Source organism: Mandrillus leucophaeus, unplaced genomic scaffold (genome assembly GCF_000951045.1).
Source record: "Mandrillus leucophaeus isolate KB7577 unplaced genomic scaffold, Mleu.le_1.0 Scaffold585, whole genome shotgun sequence".
Taxonomy (NCBI): Eukaryota; Metazoa; Chordata; class Mammalia; order Primates; family Cercopithecidae; genus Mandrillus; species Mandrillus leucophaeus.
The window spans coordinates 180931-198765 of record NW_012106308.1 but is presented as its reverse complement, the minus strand read 5'-3'; the positions used below and the strand labels follow the sequence as shown (position 1 = coordinate 198765).

The following is a 17835-nucleotide window of genomic DNA, read 5'->3' as shown; positions in this document are numbered from 1 at the left end:
CTCCCGGGTTTTTACGCCATTCTCCTGCCTCAGCCTCCCGAGTAGCTGGGACTACAGGCGCCCGCCACCTCGCCCGGCTAGTTTTTTGTGTTTTTAGTAGAGACGGGGTTTCACCATATTAGCCAGGATGGTCTCGATCTCCTGACCTCATGATCTGCCTGCCTCGGCCTCCCAGAGTGTTGGGATTACAGGCGTGAGCCACCGCGCCTGGCCTCTCTCTTCTTTCTCTCTCTTTCTTATTTTTTGAATGTTCCTCTTCAAAAATCTGTAGGATCTTCATTTAAATCTTGAGTATTTCCAATAATCTTAGAATGGTTTGTTTTGTTTTGTTTTTGTTATTAATGGGACCTTTTTTTTCCATTATACTTTTCAGTCATTTTATCTTCAGGGACAAATTCTCAAAACGATTATGTAGCAGTGCTGATACTGGTGCAAAGGAAAGCTTTTGCCATTTAAGATATGCTTCACTATGGAGTAGTTTGATTAAAAGTGCTCATAAGGAATAAATAGAAAATCCTTTTTGAAAGTGTCTTTGTAAAAGTCTCAGAGTTGGCTTGTGAAGTGGCTCATTTTTGTGTTGTGGTGGTGATATTGTAATGGCTTTCTGATAAAAATGGAATGCTAGTAGGTCACTTATTTTGATCAGCTTTCAGTAAATTGACATTTACTTACATCATCTTAGAGATGACATACATGTTTCGATGATGTGTCTGCTTTGAACTATTTCTTGTTCTGTGTGTTGGTTTTTCAGCAAAGACGCTTTGAGCCATTTTCATTTTTTCTTTCAAACAACTCTAGATTTGAAGTTAGTTGATAATTTTAGTTTCAATATACTGTTGTCTAATCATCGTGACTCCCCCAAGTTCTCTTTTATAGAGGAAGGTATTGTTCAGATGTATCTTGAAGATTATAATCTTGGTTGATTATTGCCTATTGTCACCTTAGAAATAGATGGTGATAACTTATGACTTGTGTTGTATAACCAGGTAGAAATATTGCTGTCTTCTCTGACCTAGCTTCTCAGAGAGATCATTAATGTATGATATCTAATAAACCATCTAACAGTGATCAGCAAATTAATAAATTAGGCCTCTATTCATGCTTAAATTATCAAAGCTAATCATTTAAATGAGGTGTTCTATTTTAATTAAAATTTCTGGCACCGTCGTTAATGAGACTTAGAATTTCCACTAGTGTATTTAGCTCTTACTTGGTGATTAGCTTTGATAGCATAATTATAAATAGAGCCCTTATTAATTAAGTTGCTGACCTTTCCCCAGTTATCTATTTATATACACACAGGTGAAATGGCTTGGTAACGTCATATATTAGAGGTGTGTCTTATAAGACAATGGTAAGCAAATTAGGAGTTTTTACTTAAACTAAAACTATCTTTAACAGTAAAAATTTATACATGAGTTTTGTAGTTTAGTTTTTTCCTCCTTTCTTAGATTTCATGTATTAAATGGCTTTTGAAATGTTAGCATTACATTTTAATATTTGGAAAGAAATATTAGCAGAATTTGAAAATTGTTATTATATGTGTAGTACCATAACGATTTCACAGTAAAACATGAAGCATATTTATAAACACACAATCATATATGGAGTTGATACTGAACCCAGAATCTCTTTAAGAATCTCTCTGGCAGGGTAAATGGGCCTTTAAACAATATTAATGAAATTATTTAAGACCTGAGGACTCTAAAATTAAACCTGAGCATCAGTCATTGGTAGGGTTGCCGTCTGAAAATAAAGGAACAATCTGATTGGCTGGAGATGTACGTAGAAGGAATACTCACCTCCTGAAACAGAACTGGGTGAAAGCAATAGGAAACAAAGTCAAGAAATAAGGAAAGAAAATAGGAGATAAGAATAGAAATAAGAATGAATAAGAAATGAGAAAAGAAAGGAAGGAAAGTATGTTTAAACAGCCTAGGGGCCCACAAAACTACAGTGTTGATGGAGATGTAAAGGGATTTCTCTGTCAGAAATATTTTTCTTTTGCAGGCTACAGATGTTTTTCTAAAATTTTGGTGTGGGGGCCTTTGTCTTTCAACTTACTGTATAGGAAGTACCCTCTGGCAGAGGAAAAAAGAGGACATTTTTAACTTGTTGCCCAGAATGCGTTTCATTGCAGTCAGTTAGCATGTCCTGTAGTTTTCTGAATTTAAATCACATAAATAGGCTTGGATTTGTCATCACACTTGGAATATTTTAGTGAGTCTATCAAATTGTTGATGGTTGTTAAAGATGATAGATATTTGTACATTTTTATTTTTATTTTTTGAGATGGAGTCTCACTCTGTCACCCAGGCTGGAGTGCAGTGGTGTAGTCTCAGCTCACTGCAACCTCTGTCTCCCAGGTTCAAGCAATTCTCCTGTGTCAGCCTCCCAAGTAGCTGGGATTACAGGCGCCCACCACCACGCCCAGGTAATTTTTCTATTTTTTTTTTAGTAGAGATGGGATTTCACCACGTTGGCCAGGCTGGTCTCGAACTCCTGACTTGAGGTGATCTGCCCACCTTGGCCTCCCAAAGGACTGGGATTACAGGTATGAGCCACCGCGCCTGGCTTTGTTTGGACATTTTTAATTAAAAGTTAAAATATATTCTCATTGAAAAAGACTTTGATTTATCAAAGACTTCAAATCTTGTAACTTTGGAACTAGTCAGGCCTTAAAGATCATTTAACCTCCCCCCTTTTAAAAGGAAACTGAGGCACAAAGATATTATAGGACTTGTAACTTAAGCAGTTATTAATCCAAGGGAGTGGAGACTCCTGACAGTCCCATGCAGTTTCTGAAGCATCACACTGCTCTTCAGAGCTCTGTTCCATGAGTAAGGTTTATTCTTAGAAAATGAGAAATGATTGCAATCACACAGAACTAGATGTGGGGAAAAGCAAGATTATGTTCTTGTGAAGAATTCAATCTTCAGTTGTGTAAAATTTGCCTTTTCTTTTTTCTGGGTGGTGGGGAGAAAGGGAGCTAGTTCATTTTAGAATTCTTGATTTCTTGAAATCTATCCAGTTGTAGCTGCTAAATGTTTGACTGCTCAAATGATTAATTTAGAGATTTCAAATATCAGAAATATACTTAATTTCTCCACATTCTGTAAGAATAAACACACTTTCCAGCATTACATTTTTTCCAAAAGGTGTAAAATTTATTTAGTTGTAGTAATTACGAATCTTCAGAGAAAATGCAAATAGTTATGGGTCAAAGAGTAAACTTTTACTGCAAACTATTTTATTTCCTATCCACCCCAACATTTGCTCATTGTAAGAGCTGTTGTGCTCTCTAATTGTTAACTTCACTGTTTCATATTCAAGAAGAGTAAACAAGAGTCAGATAGATTCAAGGTAGCTCCAAATGTCACAGCAGTGAATCTGACATTTTTCTCTGAGATGTAATATTGTATTCATTCTAGTATCCCTTCTATGACCTTGTGTATGGATGTATAGGAAAATAGTATTGCTTAGTAGGAAAATACTATTTGTAAATTCTAAGTGACCTTGCCTCTGAGATGCTTCAAATGGCTTTTTTTTTCCTTTTAGACCCAAATTGATTTTGGTGCACTGTGTTGCAAAGTCACATTTATTTCAGTATATGGGCATACCTTGTTTTATTGTACTTTGCTTTATTGCATTTCACAGGTACTATATTTTTTATAAACTGAAGGTTGATGGTAACCTCATGTTGGGCGAGTCTAGAAGCGCCGTTTTCCCGACAGCATGTGCTCACTTTGTGCCTCTGTATCACATTTTGACAATTCTCACAGTATTTTAAACTTTTTCATTATTTCTTTTTCTGTTGTGCTCAGTGATCTTTGATGTTACTATTGTAATTGTTTTTGGGCAATCAGTGTTATGTGTATTCTGACTGCTCCATCGACTTGCTGTTCCCCATCACTCAGTCTCCTTGGGCCTCCCTATTCCCTGAGACACAACAGTATTGAAATCAGGCCAGTTAACAACCCTACAACGGCCTCTATTTAAGTAAAAGGACAAGTTGCGTGTCTCTCACTTGAAATCAAAAACTAGAAATTGTTAAGCTTAGTGAGAATGGCATGTCAAAATCTAAGATTGACCAAAAGCTAGGCCTCTTATCACAGTTAGCCAAGGTGGGAATGCAAAGGAAAAGTTCTTGAAGGAAATTAAAAGTGCTACTTTAGTGAATATATGGATGATAAGAATATAATGAAATAGCCTTATGGCTGATGTGGAGAAAGTTTGAGTGGTCTGGTTAGAAGATCAAACCAGCCAGAACATTCCCTTAAGCAAAGCCTAATCCAGAGCAAGGCCCTCCTCACTCTCTTCAATTCTGTGAAGGCCGAGATAAATGAAGAAGCTGGAGAAGACAAGTTGGAAGCTAGCAGAGGTTGGTTCATGAAGTTTAAGGAAAGAAGCCATCCCCATAACATAAAAGTGCAAGATGAAACAGCAAGTGCTAATATAGAAGTTGCAGCAAGTTACCCAGAAGATCTAGCTAAGATCATTGATGAAGATGGCTATACCAAACAACAGATTTTCTGTGTAGACAAAACAGCCTTTTATTAGAAGAAGATGCCATCTAGGACTTTCTTAGGGAGAGAGGAAGAAGTCAATACCTGGCTTCAAAGCTTCAAGGAACAGGCTGACTCTCTTGTTGGGAACTAATGCAGCTGGTGACTTTAAGTTGAAACCAGTACCAGTTTACCATTCCAAAAATCCTAAGGCTTTGAAGCATGATGCTGAATCTACGCTGCCTGTGCTCTATAAATGAAACAATAAAGCCTGGATGACAGCATATCCATTTTACAGCATGGCTTACCAATGTTTTAAACCCACTGTTGAGACCTACTGCTTTGCTCGTGGGAGGGGGGGGATTTTTTTTTTTTTTTTTAAAGATTCCTTTCAAAATGTTACTGCTCATTGACAATGCATTTGGCCACCCAAGAACTCTGATGGAGCTGTACAAGGACATGAATGTTCTTTTCATGCCTGCTAACACATCTATTCTGCAGCCCATGGATCAATTAGTAATTTTGACTTTCATGTCTTATTATTTTAAGAAATACATTTTGTAAGGCTATAGCTGCTACAGATAGTGATTCCTCTGATGGATCTGGGCAAAGTCAATTAAAAACCTTCTGGAAAGGATTCACCATTCTAGATGCCATTAATGATTCTCTGGCTAAAAAATTTAAGAACAAAAAATATATACTGTATTGCTAAAAAATGCTTTCTTGTTGCGATTCTTGGGAAGAGATCAAAATATCAATATGTATGGGAGTTTGGAAGAAGTTGATTCCATCACCATGAATGACTTTGAGGGGTTCAAGACGTCAGTGGAGGAAGTAACTTGTAGATGTGGTGGAAATAGCATGAGAACTAGAATTAGAAGTGGAGCCTGAAGATATGACTAACTTGCTGTAATCTTATGATCGAGCTTGGATAGATGAGGAATTTCTTCCCTTCTTTTTGAAGAGAAGGGTCTTGCTTTATCACCCAGACTGGAGTGCAGTGGTGTAATCATGACTCACTGCAGCCTTGACCTCCTGGACCCCGGTAGTCCTCCTACCTCAACCTCCTGAGTATCTGGGGCTACAGGCACATACCACCATGCCTGGCTAATTTTTTTGTTTTTCTGTTTTTGTTTTTTTGTTTGTTTGTTTGTTTTGTTTTGTTTTTGGTGTGTGTTTGTTTGTGTCTCACTATGTTACCCAGGCTGGACTTGAACTCCTGGCCTCAAGTGATCCTCCCGCCTTGGCCTCCCAAAGTTTTGGGATTACAGGCGTGAACCACTGAGCCCAGTGAGGACTTTCTTGTTATGGATAAGCAAAGAATGGTTTTTTGAGAAGGAATCTACTCCTGGGAAGATGCTGTGAACATTGCTGAAATGACAACAAAGGATTTCAAAGGATTTAGAATATTCCATAAACTTAGTTGATAAAATACTGGCAGGATTTAAGAGGATTGACTCCCATTTTGAAAGAAGTTCTGTGAGTAAAATACCATCAAACAACTTTGTGTGCTATAAGGAAATCTTTTGTGAAAAGAAAAGTCAACTTATGCAGCAAACTTTACTATTGTCTTATTTTAAGAAATTGCCACAGCCACCCCAGCCTTCAGCAACCACCACCCTGGTCAGTCAGCAGCGTCAACATCAAGGCAAGACCTTCTACCAGCAAAAAGATTACAACTTGCTGAAGGTTCATATAAGTGTTAGCATTTTTTAGCAATACAGTATATATTTTTTGTTCTTAAATGTTTTAGCCAGAGAATCACAAGCAATACATTATTTTAAGATTAAGGCATATACATTAAAAAAAAAATGTCTAAAGAAACAGTGTCTCACTATGTTGCACAGACTGGAGTGCAGTGGCTATTCATGGGTGCGATCATAGCTCATTTAAGCCTCAAGTGATCCTCCCTCTTCAGCCTCCCAAGTAACTGGGCCTACAGGCATGTGCCACCATGCCCGCCTTTATATGTTGTGTTTTTTAAAACATACAATGCTATTGCACACTTAATAGATTATAGTATAGTATAAATATAATTTTTACATGCACTGGAAAACTGGAAAATTCACGTGACTCACATTATTGCAGTATTAGCTTTATTGCAGTAGTTTGGAACCAAACCTTCATTATTTCTAAGGTATGCTTGTATCTCTCTCTCTCTCTCTCTCTTTTTTTTTTTTTAAAGACAGGGTCTCCCTCTGTCACCCAGGCTGGCATTGCAGTGTATGATCTCAGCTCACTGCAACCTCCGCCTTCCAGGCTCAAGTGATCCTCCGACCTCAGCCTGCCAAGTAGCTGGGACTACAGGTGCATGCCACCACACCCAGCTAATTTTTGTATTTTTTGATGGAGACAGGGTTTCCCTATGTTCCCCAGCTGGTCTCGAGCTCTTGAACTTAAGCAGTCTGCCCACCTTGGCCTCCAAAAGTGCTGGAACTACAGGCTGTTTCCAGCTTTTATCTTAGGTTCAGTGGAGTACGCACACAGGTTTGTTATATGGATAAATTGCATGTTGCGGGAGTTTGGTCTGTATCTTTCTTTTAAGGAAAACAATAAAACCTAGAAATCTACTAGAGTGTTGGAAACTAAGATACATTTTTGCTTCTGTCATTATGATTGAATTTTATAAGGCTAAAGTGACGTTAAAATTACTTTAAAAATTATATGAAAATAATGCAATTTATTTTTTTAAAGTTTTAAAAATAATATAAAATAAATAGTGAAGGACGTCATAGTTACCTAGGCAAGAGGTGGTTGTGGCTTGTGGTGTCGGTGGAAATGGTAAGAAATAAATTCAGAATCTACTTTGCAGGTAGAACCTAGAGGAATTCTTGATGGATAGGTTATGATTAGAAATGAAATAAGATTTAAAATTGAATTCTTCAGCCCTGGTAGGCTCATTTTGACTGAGCAGGGGCTCCTGTGGCAAGGCGCTGCCTTACTGAACAGTACAGACACAGAACATTCTCATCGCCACAGGAAATTGTTTTTGGACAGCATTGCTTTAGAGAAGGACTCGTATCCTTCAACTGTGAAATTGTCTATTATTTTTCATCTTTTTTGGATAATTTTCTAGCATTATTTTTCTCCATGTCTCACTTTCTGAAACTTCTTTTGATAAGATGTTGGGCCTCCTGGATTCTCCAAATCTTTATTTCCTGTCATACTTTGTTACCTTTGTACTTTTTCTTACTTTCAGGAAGATTTCCTTGATTTTATCTACAAGCACTTCTGTTGCATTTAATATTTGAGCCCTCAGGTTTTAAACTCACAAGAGTTCTTTATTCTGAGCTTTTTCCTTTTTCGTGACATCTTGTTTTCCAAGTGCTGTGCCTTTTCTGAGAACACCAATTAGAGGGTTTGTTGTTTTGTTTTCAATTTTTAATAAGAACTAAAACAATGTTCTAAAATATTTTTAAAATATCACTATTGTTTCTTTCTGGGCCTCCCTTTTTTCAACTTATTTATCTGGGACCATCTTTTACGCTGGAGAGCTTCCCTAAAAGTCTGGTAATCCTTGATTATCCTTTTTTTTATGAGACAGAGTTTTGCTCTGTCGCCCAGGCGGGAGTACAGTGGCACAATCTTGGCTCACTGCAACCTCTGCTCCCTGGGTTCAAGCAATTCTCTTGCCTCAACCTCCCAAGTAGCTGGGATTACAGTCACCTGCCACCACTCCCGGCTAATTCTTGTATTTTTAGTAGAGATCGGGTTTCACCATGTTGACCAGGCTGGTCTCAAACTCCTGACCTCAGTTGATCCGCCCACCTCGGCCTCCTAAAGTGCTGGGATTACAGGCGTGAGCCCCGCGCCCGGCCGCTTGATTATCTTTCACTAAAAAGCAACTTGGGAGTTTTATGTATATCACAGGATGTATTGCCTGGCAGGCCTTTCGCTGGGGACGTTTTAGTGCTTGAATCCATGTGGAGGACTTCGTTTTTCCTGGATTTTTGCTTGTCTGTCTCCTTATCTTTTTGTCTGTATTGTAGGTACCTGGCTGGCTGTGTCCGACTAGTTGTAGGGAGGAGTATAATATGAGTCCGGCTGTTTCCTGTGTGGTCTTTCACTTACCCCCCAATTTTATTCCTTCATCTTCCTTTCATTTTATATTAGTTGGCATTTCTTAGGCGCAAGCCTCCGTGGAATTCTGCTAGGTGAATTGTTTCCCTTCTTGGGTGGTAGCTGTAATTTCATTCTTCTTCCACAGACACCATTCCTCCATCCAGTCTCCATGTATTCTGGAAATGTGTCCTCTATTGATGACCAGTCTCATGGTCTTGATTGTTGTATATCTTTTATATTCATTTATTATTATTTTAGTGGAGTCTTGGGCCAATAGCCACCATTAACTGGGAATCATGCTTTTAAAAAATGATTTTATAGTTTATCAAGTGCTTTTCAATAGATTACATCACATGAACCCATAGATATGAACCCACAGATATTACTGTTGTAAACTACAGTTTATTCATCACATGTTATCTGGCTTGTTAATAAATGGATTATTTTTAATCTTATAGTGATAGTCCTCTCCTTGCACCATCCTAGTTTTTTCTCTCTAGGGAACTGTATGTATGTAGCAAACTGTCGCATATTGCTTTAAGCAGAAAATAATTTGAGGGGGAGCTAAATTGAAATAAGTTAGTAGACCCTAAGTGTTCTATAATCAAGGATTTCTTCCTCAAATCTTGGGGAAATTAAATAGATTAGTTTTAAGTAAATGAAGAAAAAAATGCAGCTTATTAAATCTCATAAGAGTGTTAATGACATGGAAAGATATCGATGATATTTCAATGAAAAATTACCAGGCATTATGTAATGTCTCATTTTAAATTATATGTTTAAAGATGTAGCTAATATCCAGTTTTCCCACTTTAGCTATGTTAAGTTGATCACTGTGTTTCAGTGATCAGATGATGTCATTCTGATCTATTGATTTTTAAATTTCCCAGCAACCTTTCAGATTTTAGCAGCTGTTGATGGTAGTTGCTTAGATCTGTTGTTTCATTAGATACAGCAAAATGATTATTTAAAACTTCCTTGAATTTCTTTTTTATTTATTTTTCTTTTATAAAGGAGAACTTTTCCTCATTGAATATTTAATTACTACCTAAAATATAGTCTGTATAGAAAGGGCAGGATAAATGTTTAATCCTTGCCCTTTATTAGTCAATTTTCAGAGTAATGAATTGAGGCCTTAGGCCTCAGGATGATCATTGAGGCTTTTTTTTCCCCTTCTTTTTGCACTTTGAATATTATTATTTGATATCATTATGTATTTGAGTTTTTACTTTATTGTAGTCATTATACATTTTGACACCTTGTCCCCTATCTTTGACCAGTGGAAGCTTCTTTATTAGAAATATTAGAAATGTTTTACATTGAGTGAAAATGGAAATACAGCCTATCCTAATTTGTGTGATGCAGCTCAAGCTGTGTCAGAGGGAAATTTATAGCTTATATTAGAATTTAAATTTGTAGCTTATATTAGAATTTAATAAAAGCTTATGTTAGAAAAGAAGTAAGATCTCAGATCAGTAATCAAAACTTTTACCCCAAGAAATTAGAAAAAGAAGAGCAAAATACATTCAAATCAAGAAGAGAGAAGGGAATTTCAAAGATGAGAACAGAATTTAATACAATTCAAAACAGAAAAGCAATAAAGGAAAATCGGTAAAACCCAGTTAGTTTTTCAAAAAGATTAGTAAAATTGATAAACCTTTAGCAAGATTGACGAAGACAAAAAGAGGATGCAAACTACCTATATTAGGAAGGAGACTGGGTCACTACAGACCCAGTAGACATTGAAAGGATGATAATAAGGGAGCACTACAAACAACTCTGTGCACATACATTCAGCAACGTATATAAAATGAACCACTTCCTTAAAACCTCCCCGAAGATGAAATGGATGGCATATGGATAGTCTTGTAACTGTTAAAGAAATTGAATTTGTAATTAAAACCTTCCAAAAAAGACATCTCTAGGCCCAAATGGTTTTAGCATGGAATTCCTCCAAAAATATGAAGAAGAAAACCACCAACTTACACAATCTTTTCCAGAGAATAGAACACTTCTCGATTTATTGTGTATGGCCAGCATTACTCTGATACCAAAACTAGATAAAGGCAGTACAAAAAGAGAAAACCACAGATCCACTTCCATGAATATCAATGTAAGCATCCTCAGCAAGACATTAGCCATTTGAATTTAGCAATATATGAAAAGAATAATGTACTATGACCATGGGGGGCTTATCTCTAGAATGCAAGTCTGGCGTGGTATTTGAAAATAAATTAATGTAATACACCATACTAACAATCTAAAGAGAAAAATCACACAATCATATCAGTAGACATAGGAGAGAAACCACATGCATTTGACAGAATGCACTGTCCACTGATGATGAAACTCTTGGTGAACTAGAAATGGAAAGGAACTTCTTCACCCTGTTAAAGGGCATCTATAACAATCCTGCAGCTACCATCATACTTAATAGTGAGAGATTTAATGCTTCTAAGATTAGGAATAAAGCAAGACATTTGCTCTCAACATTCCTCTTCAACACTGTGCTGAAAGTCTTAGCCCCCGCAATAAGGCAAGAAAATAAATGGCATTAGGGATTGGGAAGGAAGAAATGAAGCTGTCTCCATTCACAGATGACATGGTTGTCAGTATAGAAAGAGCCCGAAGAATCTCCCAGTTCCTTGGGAGATTCCTGTAACTAATGTGAATTTAGCAAGGTCACAAGATACAAGGTCAACACACAAAAATCAATCAATCTGTCTCTCTCTCTCTCATATATATATATATATATATAATCTCCAATATATCTAATTTGAAAAGCATTAAAAAATTTTCCAGTTTCGGCTTTGCTTTTCTGACATTAAAAATTGATCATATTCATAACATAATTTGAAATTGAATTTCATATTTTATCTACACATTTATCTCTGTCAATAGCTATAGATAAGTTATACAATACTTCACTGGAGCCTGCTGTGCATGTCAACTGAGTGATTACTTTGGATTTCAGTTTGGAAGATACAAATGATACACATTTTCTATAAAGTTTAATTGCATATTGTCTCATATCAGCCTTCCATTTCTTTCTGAGTTTTAGTTTTCTTCCTTTAAGCTTTCTGGTTCATATGTCTATTCATTGTAAAAAGGTTTTTGTTTATACTACTGGTTTGTGTATGTCCATTATTTAATGAAAAGGGGCTTATAAAGTTAACGCGTGAAATTCACGAGAGTATATTGAGTGTTCTGTGTCACCAGGAGACTTGGTTATCATAACCTGCTCTTTCTGAGCCCATACCCAACGTTAGTTTTGTACTTTGGTATTCACATATGAAAACTTTAGAAGGTAATCCCCTGAAGATTGTGACTAAACACTCAGAGGATAGTCATAAAAAGAAATACTACATTTCAATTTTAAGAGCTAATTGTCTTCATTACAAACCTCAATTAAAAAAAAAAAAAGACGCACTGCACAGCCATTGTGATCCAGGGTTGTCAGGCATAGAGCACACCGTGCAGTTTAGAAAGGTTACTTATTCCACTCACTACCGTAATTTAATGCCTTAGACAAAGAAATTTCAAATGTGCTGATTACATTCCTAGTCGACACTAAATTAATTTGGATGGTTAATATTCTAGAAAACCAAATCAAATTCATAATGATTTGACCATTGAAAACAATTGCCTTTAAAGCAGAGTAAAATTAAACATGAATTGAGATACTATGCTTAGAAACAGATCTATAAAATTTCATGAAAAAAGAAATTAATTAGGTGGCAGCACTACCTCTTGCCTTCCTCCATTCAATAGCTAAGACTTTGGAAATGGAGGCACTCAAAACTTAATAGTGAGAGAAGTGTTCTCCTCCCCACTTTCCTGCCTCTCTGCACAAGGGCAGCCAGTCCAGACCCATTTTCTTCCCTAGTTTATATCCTAGTGGTTCCATCTACTTTGACTTAATACTCTCAGTGCTTACCCCCACAATTTTCACATTTAATTGGCTTGATAATGTCTGCTTGTGCTATTTTATATTTCCAGAAGCCATCCTGTTATTGCTGTGCCAATTCATCTCTCTGCCTTCTTTTTAATCCAACCTCCAGTTCCTGATTTTCAATTATTGCTAACAACAGTGGTGAAAGTACAGTTTCTGAGAGTCATAATTGACTGCAGACTGAACAGCAAATTTATTATTTGCTATCCAAAAAAGAAAAGAGGAAAAAGAAAGGGGCAATAAAACACCAATCCCATTCTGTCATTTGAGACTGAACATGGAATTTTATCTTTATATATTTAAAATAATTATATAGCAATGAACCCTTCCTGTGTGCCAAGAACTGCTGTAAATGCTATGCATCCTTATTTAATTCTCCCAACAATCCCAAGATGTGGGGACTGTGGGTAATTCATGTTACAAAGAAGTTAAATCAATTGCCCAAGGGTGACACTGCCAATAAAAGTCGGAGTCTGAAGTCTAACACAGACAGTCTGGCTTTAGATGGAGACGGGTACCTAACCACTGCTGTACACTGCCTTGCTGTTAGAATTGACTCTGAATATTGATCACAAGAATCTGGCAAGAACAAATTGAACAGCACTTGGGTAACTATAAGAAAATTTTGACATGGCTGCCACATAGATCTTGTTGGAAGGGTTAAAGGAATTTGGCTTGTGCAAATACAGGGAGTTTAGGGAGGAGAAAATATACTGAGTAAGTTAATTCGGTTTCAAACATATAAAATATTTTTTTGAATAAATGAATGAGTATTCTGTGTCCTTTGAAGTTTGACTAAAAGGAATGCAGTGGAGTCTAGTCAAGAGTACTTATGTTGGACAGGAGGAATCACATCTTGCCCTCAGGTCTAAAGAAAAACAAATTGTGATGTTATAAAGGAAGGACCCAAGAGATAAGTCTAGAATAGATGACTCTGCTCAAGAGGGCCATGACTCAATCGACTATACTTTACCCATTTAATTTTGATCGGATTTGCGCCTTCATGCTTTTTCTTAATCTACTATTTAAAATGTCAATAGAATTTTAGAACTGAAAATAACTACTTCAGTTCCCATATTCTACAGATAAGAAAACAATCAGAAATCAGACATGTATTGTCAGGACTATACAGTGAGGAACAGAACTGAGTTTTGAGCCCAGGTCTTCTGACACCATGTCCAGAGCCTAGCCTGCCCCCTCCCCAACCCTTTTTCTTTTTGGTGGAAGTAGGGTGGAGGGAGGGTTTCACAGTCACAGAGTATTCTTGAGAATTTTTACTTTATATAGTGAGATTGCTATGGAGCGAAGAGAGAGAGGACTATGGCACAAGGTGCACTGATTTATGAAATGTTATTTTTCTTTGTGTAGTATGAGCCCAGAGGACCTGGTCGGCCCTTGTACCAAAGAAGAATCTCATCTAGCTCAGTTCAACCTTGTTCTGAAGAAGTAAGCACTCCTCAAGACAGTTTGGCTCAGTGTAAAGAGCTTCAGGACCACAGTAATCAATCTTCTTTCAACTTTTCATCCCCGGAGTCCTGGGTAAACACCACCTCATCTACTCCTTATCAGAACATTCCGTGCAATGGATCCAGCAGGACAGCTCAGCCCAGAGAGTTGATAGGTAAGACAGAGTTGGTGGCTAAAACTAATCTCTACTTCTCAGCTCCCGGATATCTGTGGAATTTTTGTTTTTTTTTCCTTCAGGGCTGAGGGGGGCAAGTGGGAGTTGGTTAGATTAATATGTTTTCAAGGATTTGTTGTCAGTAAAGTGTTGACAATTTGCTATATAATAGAGTTTGGCCACGAGAGAGACCAGTAAAGTCTAACATTTTGAGATTTAGGAATCCTGTGTTTATTCCTTTATTCTGATAAACTGTAGAACTTCAGGGCTAAAGAACAAAAAAGGCATAGAAAGAGATTGGAATGGATAAGACACTCTAAACTTGTACTGTCTGATGGAAAATCTGGAGTCTTCCTCTTTAGCCTTAAAGATGAATGCACTTTGATCTTTCCTCTGTTCTCTTTTTTATATTGAATATAAAGAAACTAATTATATTGCTTGAATTCTCTAATTCCTTCTCTTTGTATGCTGTAGACGTTGATCTTTGTGAACAAGTGTGAGGTCTTTGTGTGGTGAATTTTTGCCCAGTAGCATCAATTTTTTATTTGAAACAAATTTTGTTCATCTTTAGAATGTGAATCTATTGTTTCCATAACTGGCCCATTTTTGAGTATGTGCCATGCAAGCATATTTTTAGAACAATAGACGTGGTAGAGAAAAAAAAATTTTTAAAGCTTTTGCTTTTATTTCCTGGCAAAAGACATTGTCATTTTAATCTTTAGACATTTGTTAGTACCTGTTAGGAGTAAACTGCTGTATTTTGCCTCGGGTTGCTTTGTCTTTTGTTGTTGTTGTTTTTGAGATAGGGTCTCACTCTGTCGCCCAGGGTGGAGTGCAGTAGCGCAATCTCGGCTCACTGCAACCTCCACACCCCAGGCTCAAACGATCCTCCTGCCTCAGCCTCCCAAGTAGCTGAGACTATAGGCATGTGCCACTATGCCTGGCTAATTTTTGTGTTTATTTTTGTAGAAATGGGGTTTCGCTGTGTTTCCCAGGCTGGTCTCAAACTCCTGAACTCAAGCGATCTGCCCATCTCGGCCTCCCAAAGTGCTGGGATTACAGGCATGAGCCACTGTGCCTGGTTGCTTTGTCACTTTTTTGTTTGTTTGTGAGACAGAGTCTCACTCTGTCACCCTGGCTGGAGTGCAGTGGCGCATTCTCAGCTCACTGCAACCTCCGCCATCCGGGCTCAAGTGATTCTCCTGGCTCAGCCTCCCAAGTAGCTGAGATTGTAGGCACGCACCGCCATGCCCAGCTAATTTTTGTATTTTTAGTAGAGGCGGGACTTCACCATGTTGGCCAGGCTGACCTCAAGTGATCCACCTGCCTTGGCCTCCCGAAGTTCTGGGATTACAGGTGTGAGCCTGCTTTGTCACTTTCAAACCATAAATAGTATAAATACACTGGTATAAATACACTCATGTTATATTTGAATTTCCTGGCAAACATCTACATTACAAATCAGTGATGATAATTTGTTACTTTTTTGGTTATTATAATTTTTTTAAAGATAACATCATTTCTTTTTCTTTCTTTTTTTTTTTTAACCTAAGTTTTAGGATAGCTTTTGGCCAAAATTAATAAAAAGCTGACCCAAGCTGATAAGGTAGAAAGTTCCTGAGCAAATGCTCATGTCATTTATGGTATCATTTCTGCAAATATGAAGTCATTATTTTCTTCATTGCTTGGAGACGTACTGTGGTATTTTTAAATTGAAAGTATCACTTAGTTAGGCATTAAAAAATTAATTCAAATCATGAGTGTCCTGAAGCACAACTTCTTGTTTATCAATTTTTTATTTTTAGAGAATTGTAGTAGTGGTATCAGACATAAAATAATTACATGAGAGAGACTTCTTACTGAAGTTAGAAATTTATTTCTTGAGCTTGAAGAAAACTGTTTATATTATATTGGTTTGAAATTTTAAAAAGATCATTGTGTTTGATATGGATATCAGTTTACAATTAAGCTGTAAACCTAAAAGAGAAACTCCATCTTTGGCCTTTATAAACTTTGAATTTCCCATTTTAACACTGAATGCACTTTAGGCTCTTAGTAAATGCTTGTGAAGAAAGGAGATAATGAAACTAGATTCTGTGCAATTAAGGGGGTGACCCAGTTGCATTGCAGAGGGTGGGGAGTCGCTCCTCCAACACAGGTATGTTTGGTTTCTGTTCACTTACCTGGTGACAAGACATACTTTAGCAGACATTTTCTTTTAATGCATGGGATGAAAATTTTAGAGTAGAGATGTGTTTTTTGTTTTGTTTTGTTTTGGAGATGGAGTCTTGCTCTTGACACCCAGGCTGGAGTGCAATGGCACCATCTCGGCTGACTGCAGCCTCTGCCTCCTGGGTTCAAGCAATTCTCCTGCCTCAGCCTCCTGAGTAGCTGGGATTACAGGCGCCTGCCTAATTTTTATATTTTTAGTAGAGACTGGATTTCGCCATGTTGGCCAGGCTGGTCTAGAATTGCTGACTTCGTGATCTGTCCGCCTCAGCCTCCCAAAGTGCTGGGATTACAGGTGTGAGCCACCGCGCCCAGCTGAGATGTGTATTTTGAAAAATATTCGTTGTAAGACTAGTGAAATTCATAGTCTCAGAGAATGTTTTCTCTTATTGGGAATATATACATGATTAATTAGTAGCGATCTTGTATTCATGGTTAGACAAGGATGTAGGCATTAAGTTAAACTGCTTCTAAAATATTATTTTCTAAGTATTTATTTAATTGAAAAAATTTAAAACTAGGCTGGACATGGTGGCTCACAGTTGTAATCCCAGCACTTTGGGAGGCCAAGGCAAGTGGAACACCTGAGGTCAGGAGTTCAAGACCAGCTTGGCCAACATGGGGAAACTCCATCTCTGCTAAAAATACAAAAATTAGCCAGTTGTGGTGATGCGTGCCTGTAATCCCAGCTACTTGGGGGCTGAGGCAGGAGAATCACTTGAACCCGGGAGGCGGTGGTTGCAGTGAGCCGAGATCACACCACTGCCCTCCAGCCTGGGCAACAGAGCAAGACTCCGTCTCAAAAAAGACAAAACAAACAAACAAAAAAAACCAGTTAAAACTAATTACATTGCTATGGAACAGAGAACATTGTTAAATAAGTCTTAATAAAGTAAATAAAAATAGTAAGTTCTTGAACAACCAAAGCCATGTTTATTTTATATATTATTTTAGACAGCAAAGAACATTTTTATATTGAAATATTTGTTAAACTGTTCTTGAAAGCAGTTGTTTAATTCACAAAATCAGTGACATTTAGAGGGAAAAGTGATAAATATACTAGAAAGATGTTAAATGTTTTAAAATCATTTTGAACAATATTATGAATTTTTAAAATTTTAAAATAGTACTATAAAATTAACATATTGAGTAAAGAAAATACTCAAGCTAAAACGTGAAATATTTTCACCTTAACCTCTGAATTCTAGTTTTATGTTATATTGGACAGCTGTTTTGCTGATGTTAACATGCTTTTGAAACTTGGTCATATTGAGTGTAAAGTAGCTTCCATCAGGTGTCACTAGTGTGTTTTAGAGGAAATGAACCATTGTGGTTTGAGTTTTAAAAAGAAATATTAGTGGGATTTCTTGTGGTTTCAGTTTTTTACTTATTTTGAACTCAAGGATAGAGGTACCTCGCTAAATATTTGAAGATCAATTATCTGAGTTCATTCTATTTGATGATTG

The 17835-nt window shown here is 37.1% G+C and overlaps 1 protein-coding gene across 2 annotated transcripts in view; it reads left to right on the top strand.

The window, feature by feature from the left end:
* The window catches only part of HELZ (helicase with zinc finger), a 196342-nt gene that overhangs the window by 166751 nt on the left and 11756 nt on the right, over window positions 1-17835 (top strand). For both annotated transcript variants that reach the window (XM_011999166.1, XM_011999165.1), the window contains exon 31: window positions 13888-14140. In XM_011999166.1, coding sequence (XP_011854556.1) covers window positions 13888-14140 — 253 coding nt within the window. The remainder of the gene's footprint in view (window positions 1-13887; window positions 14141-17835) is intronic.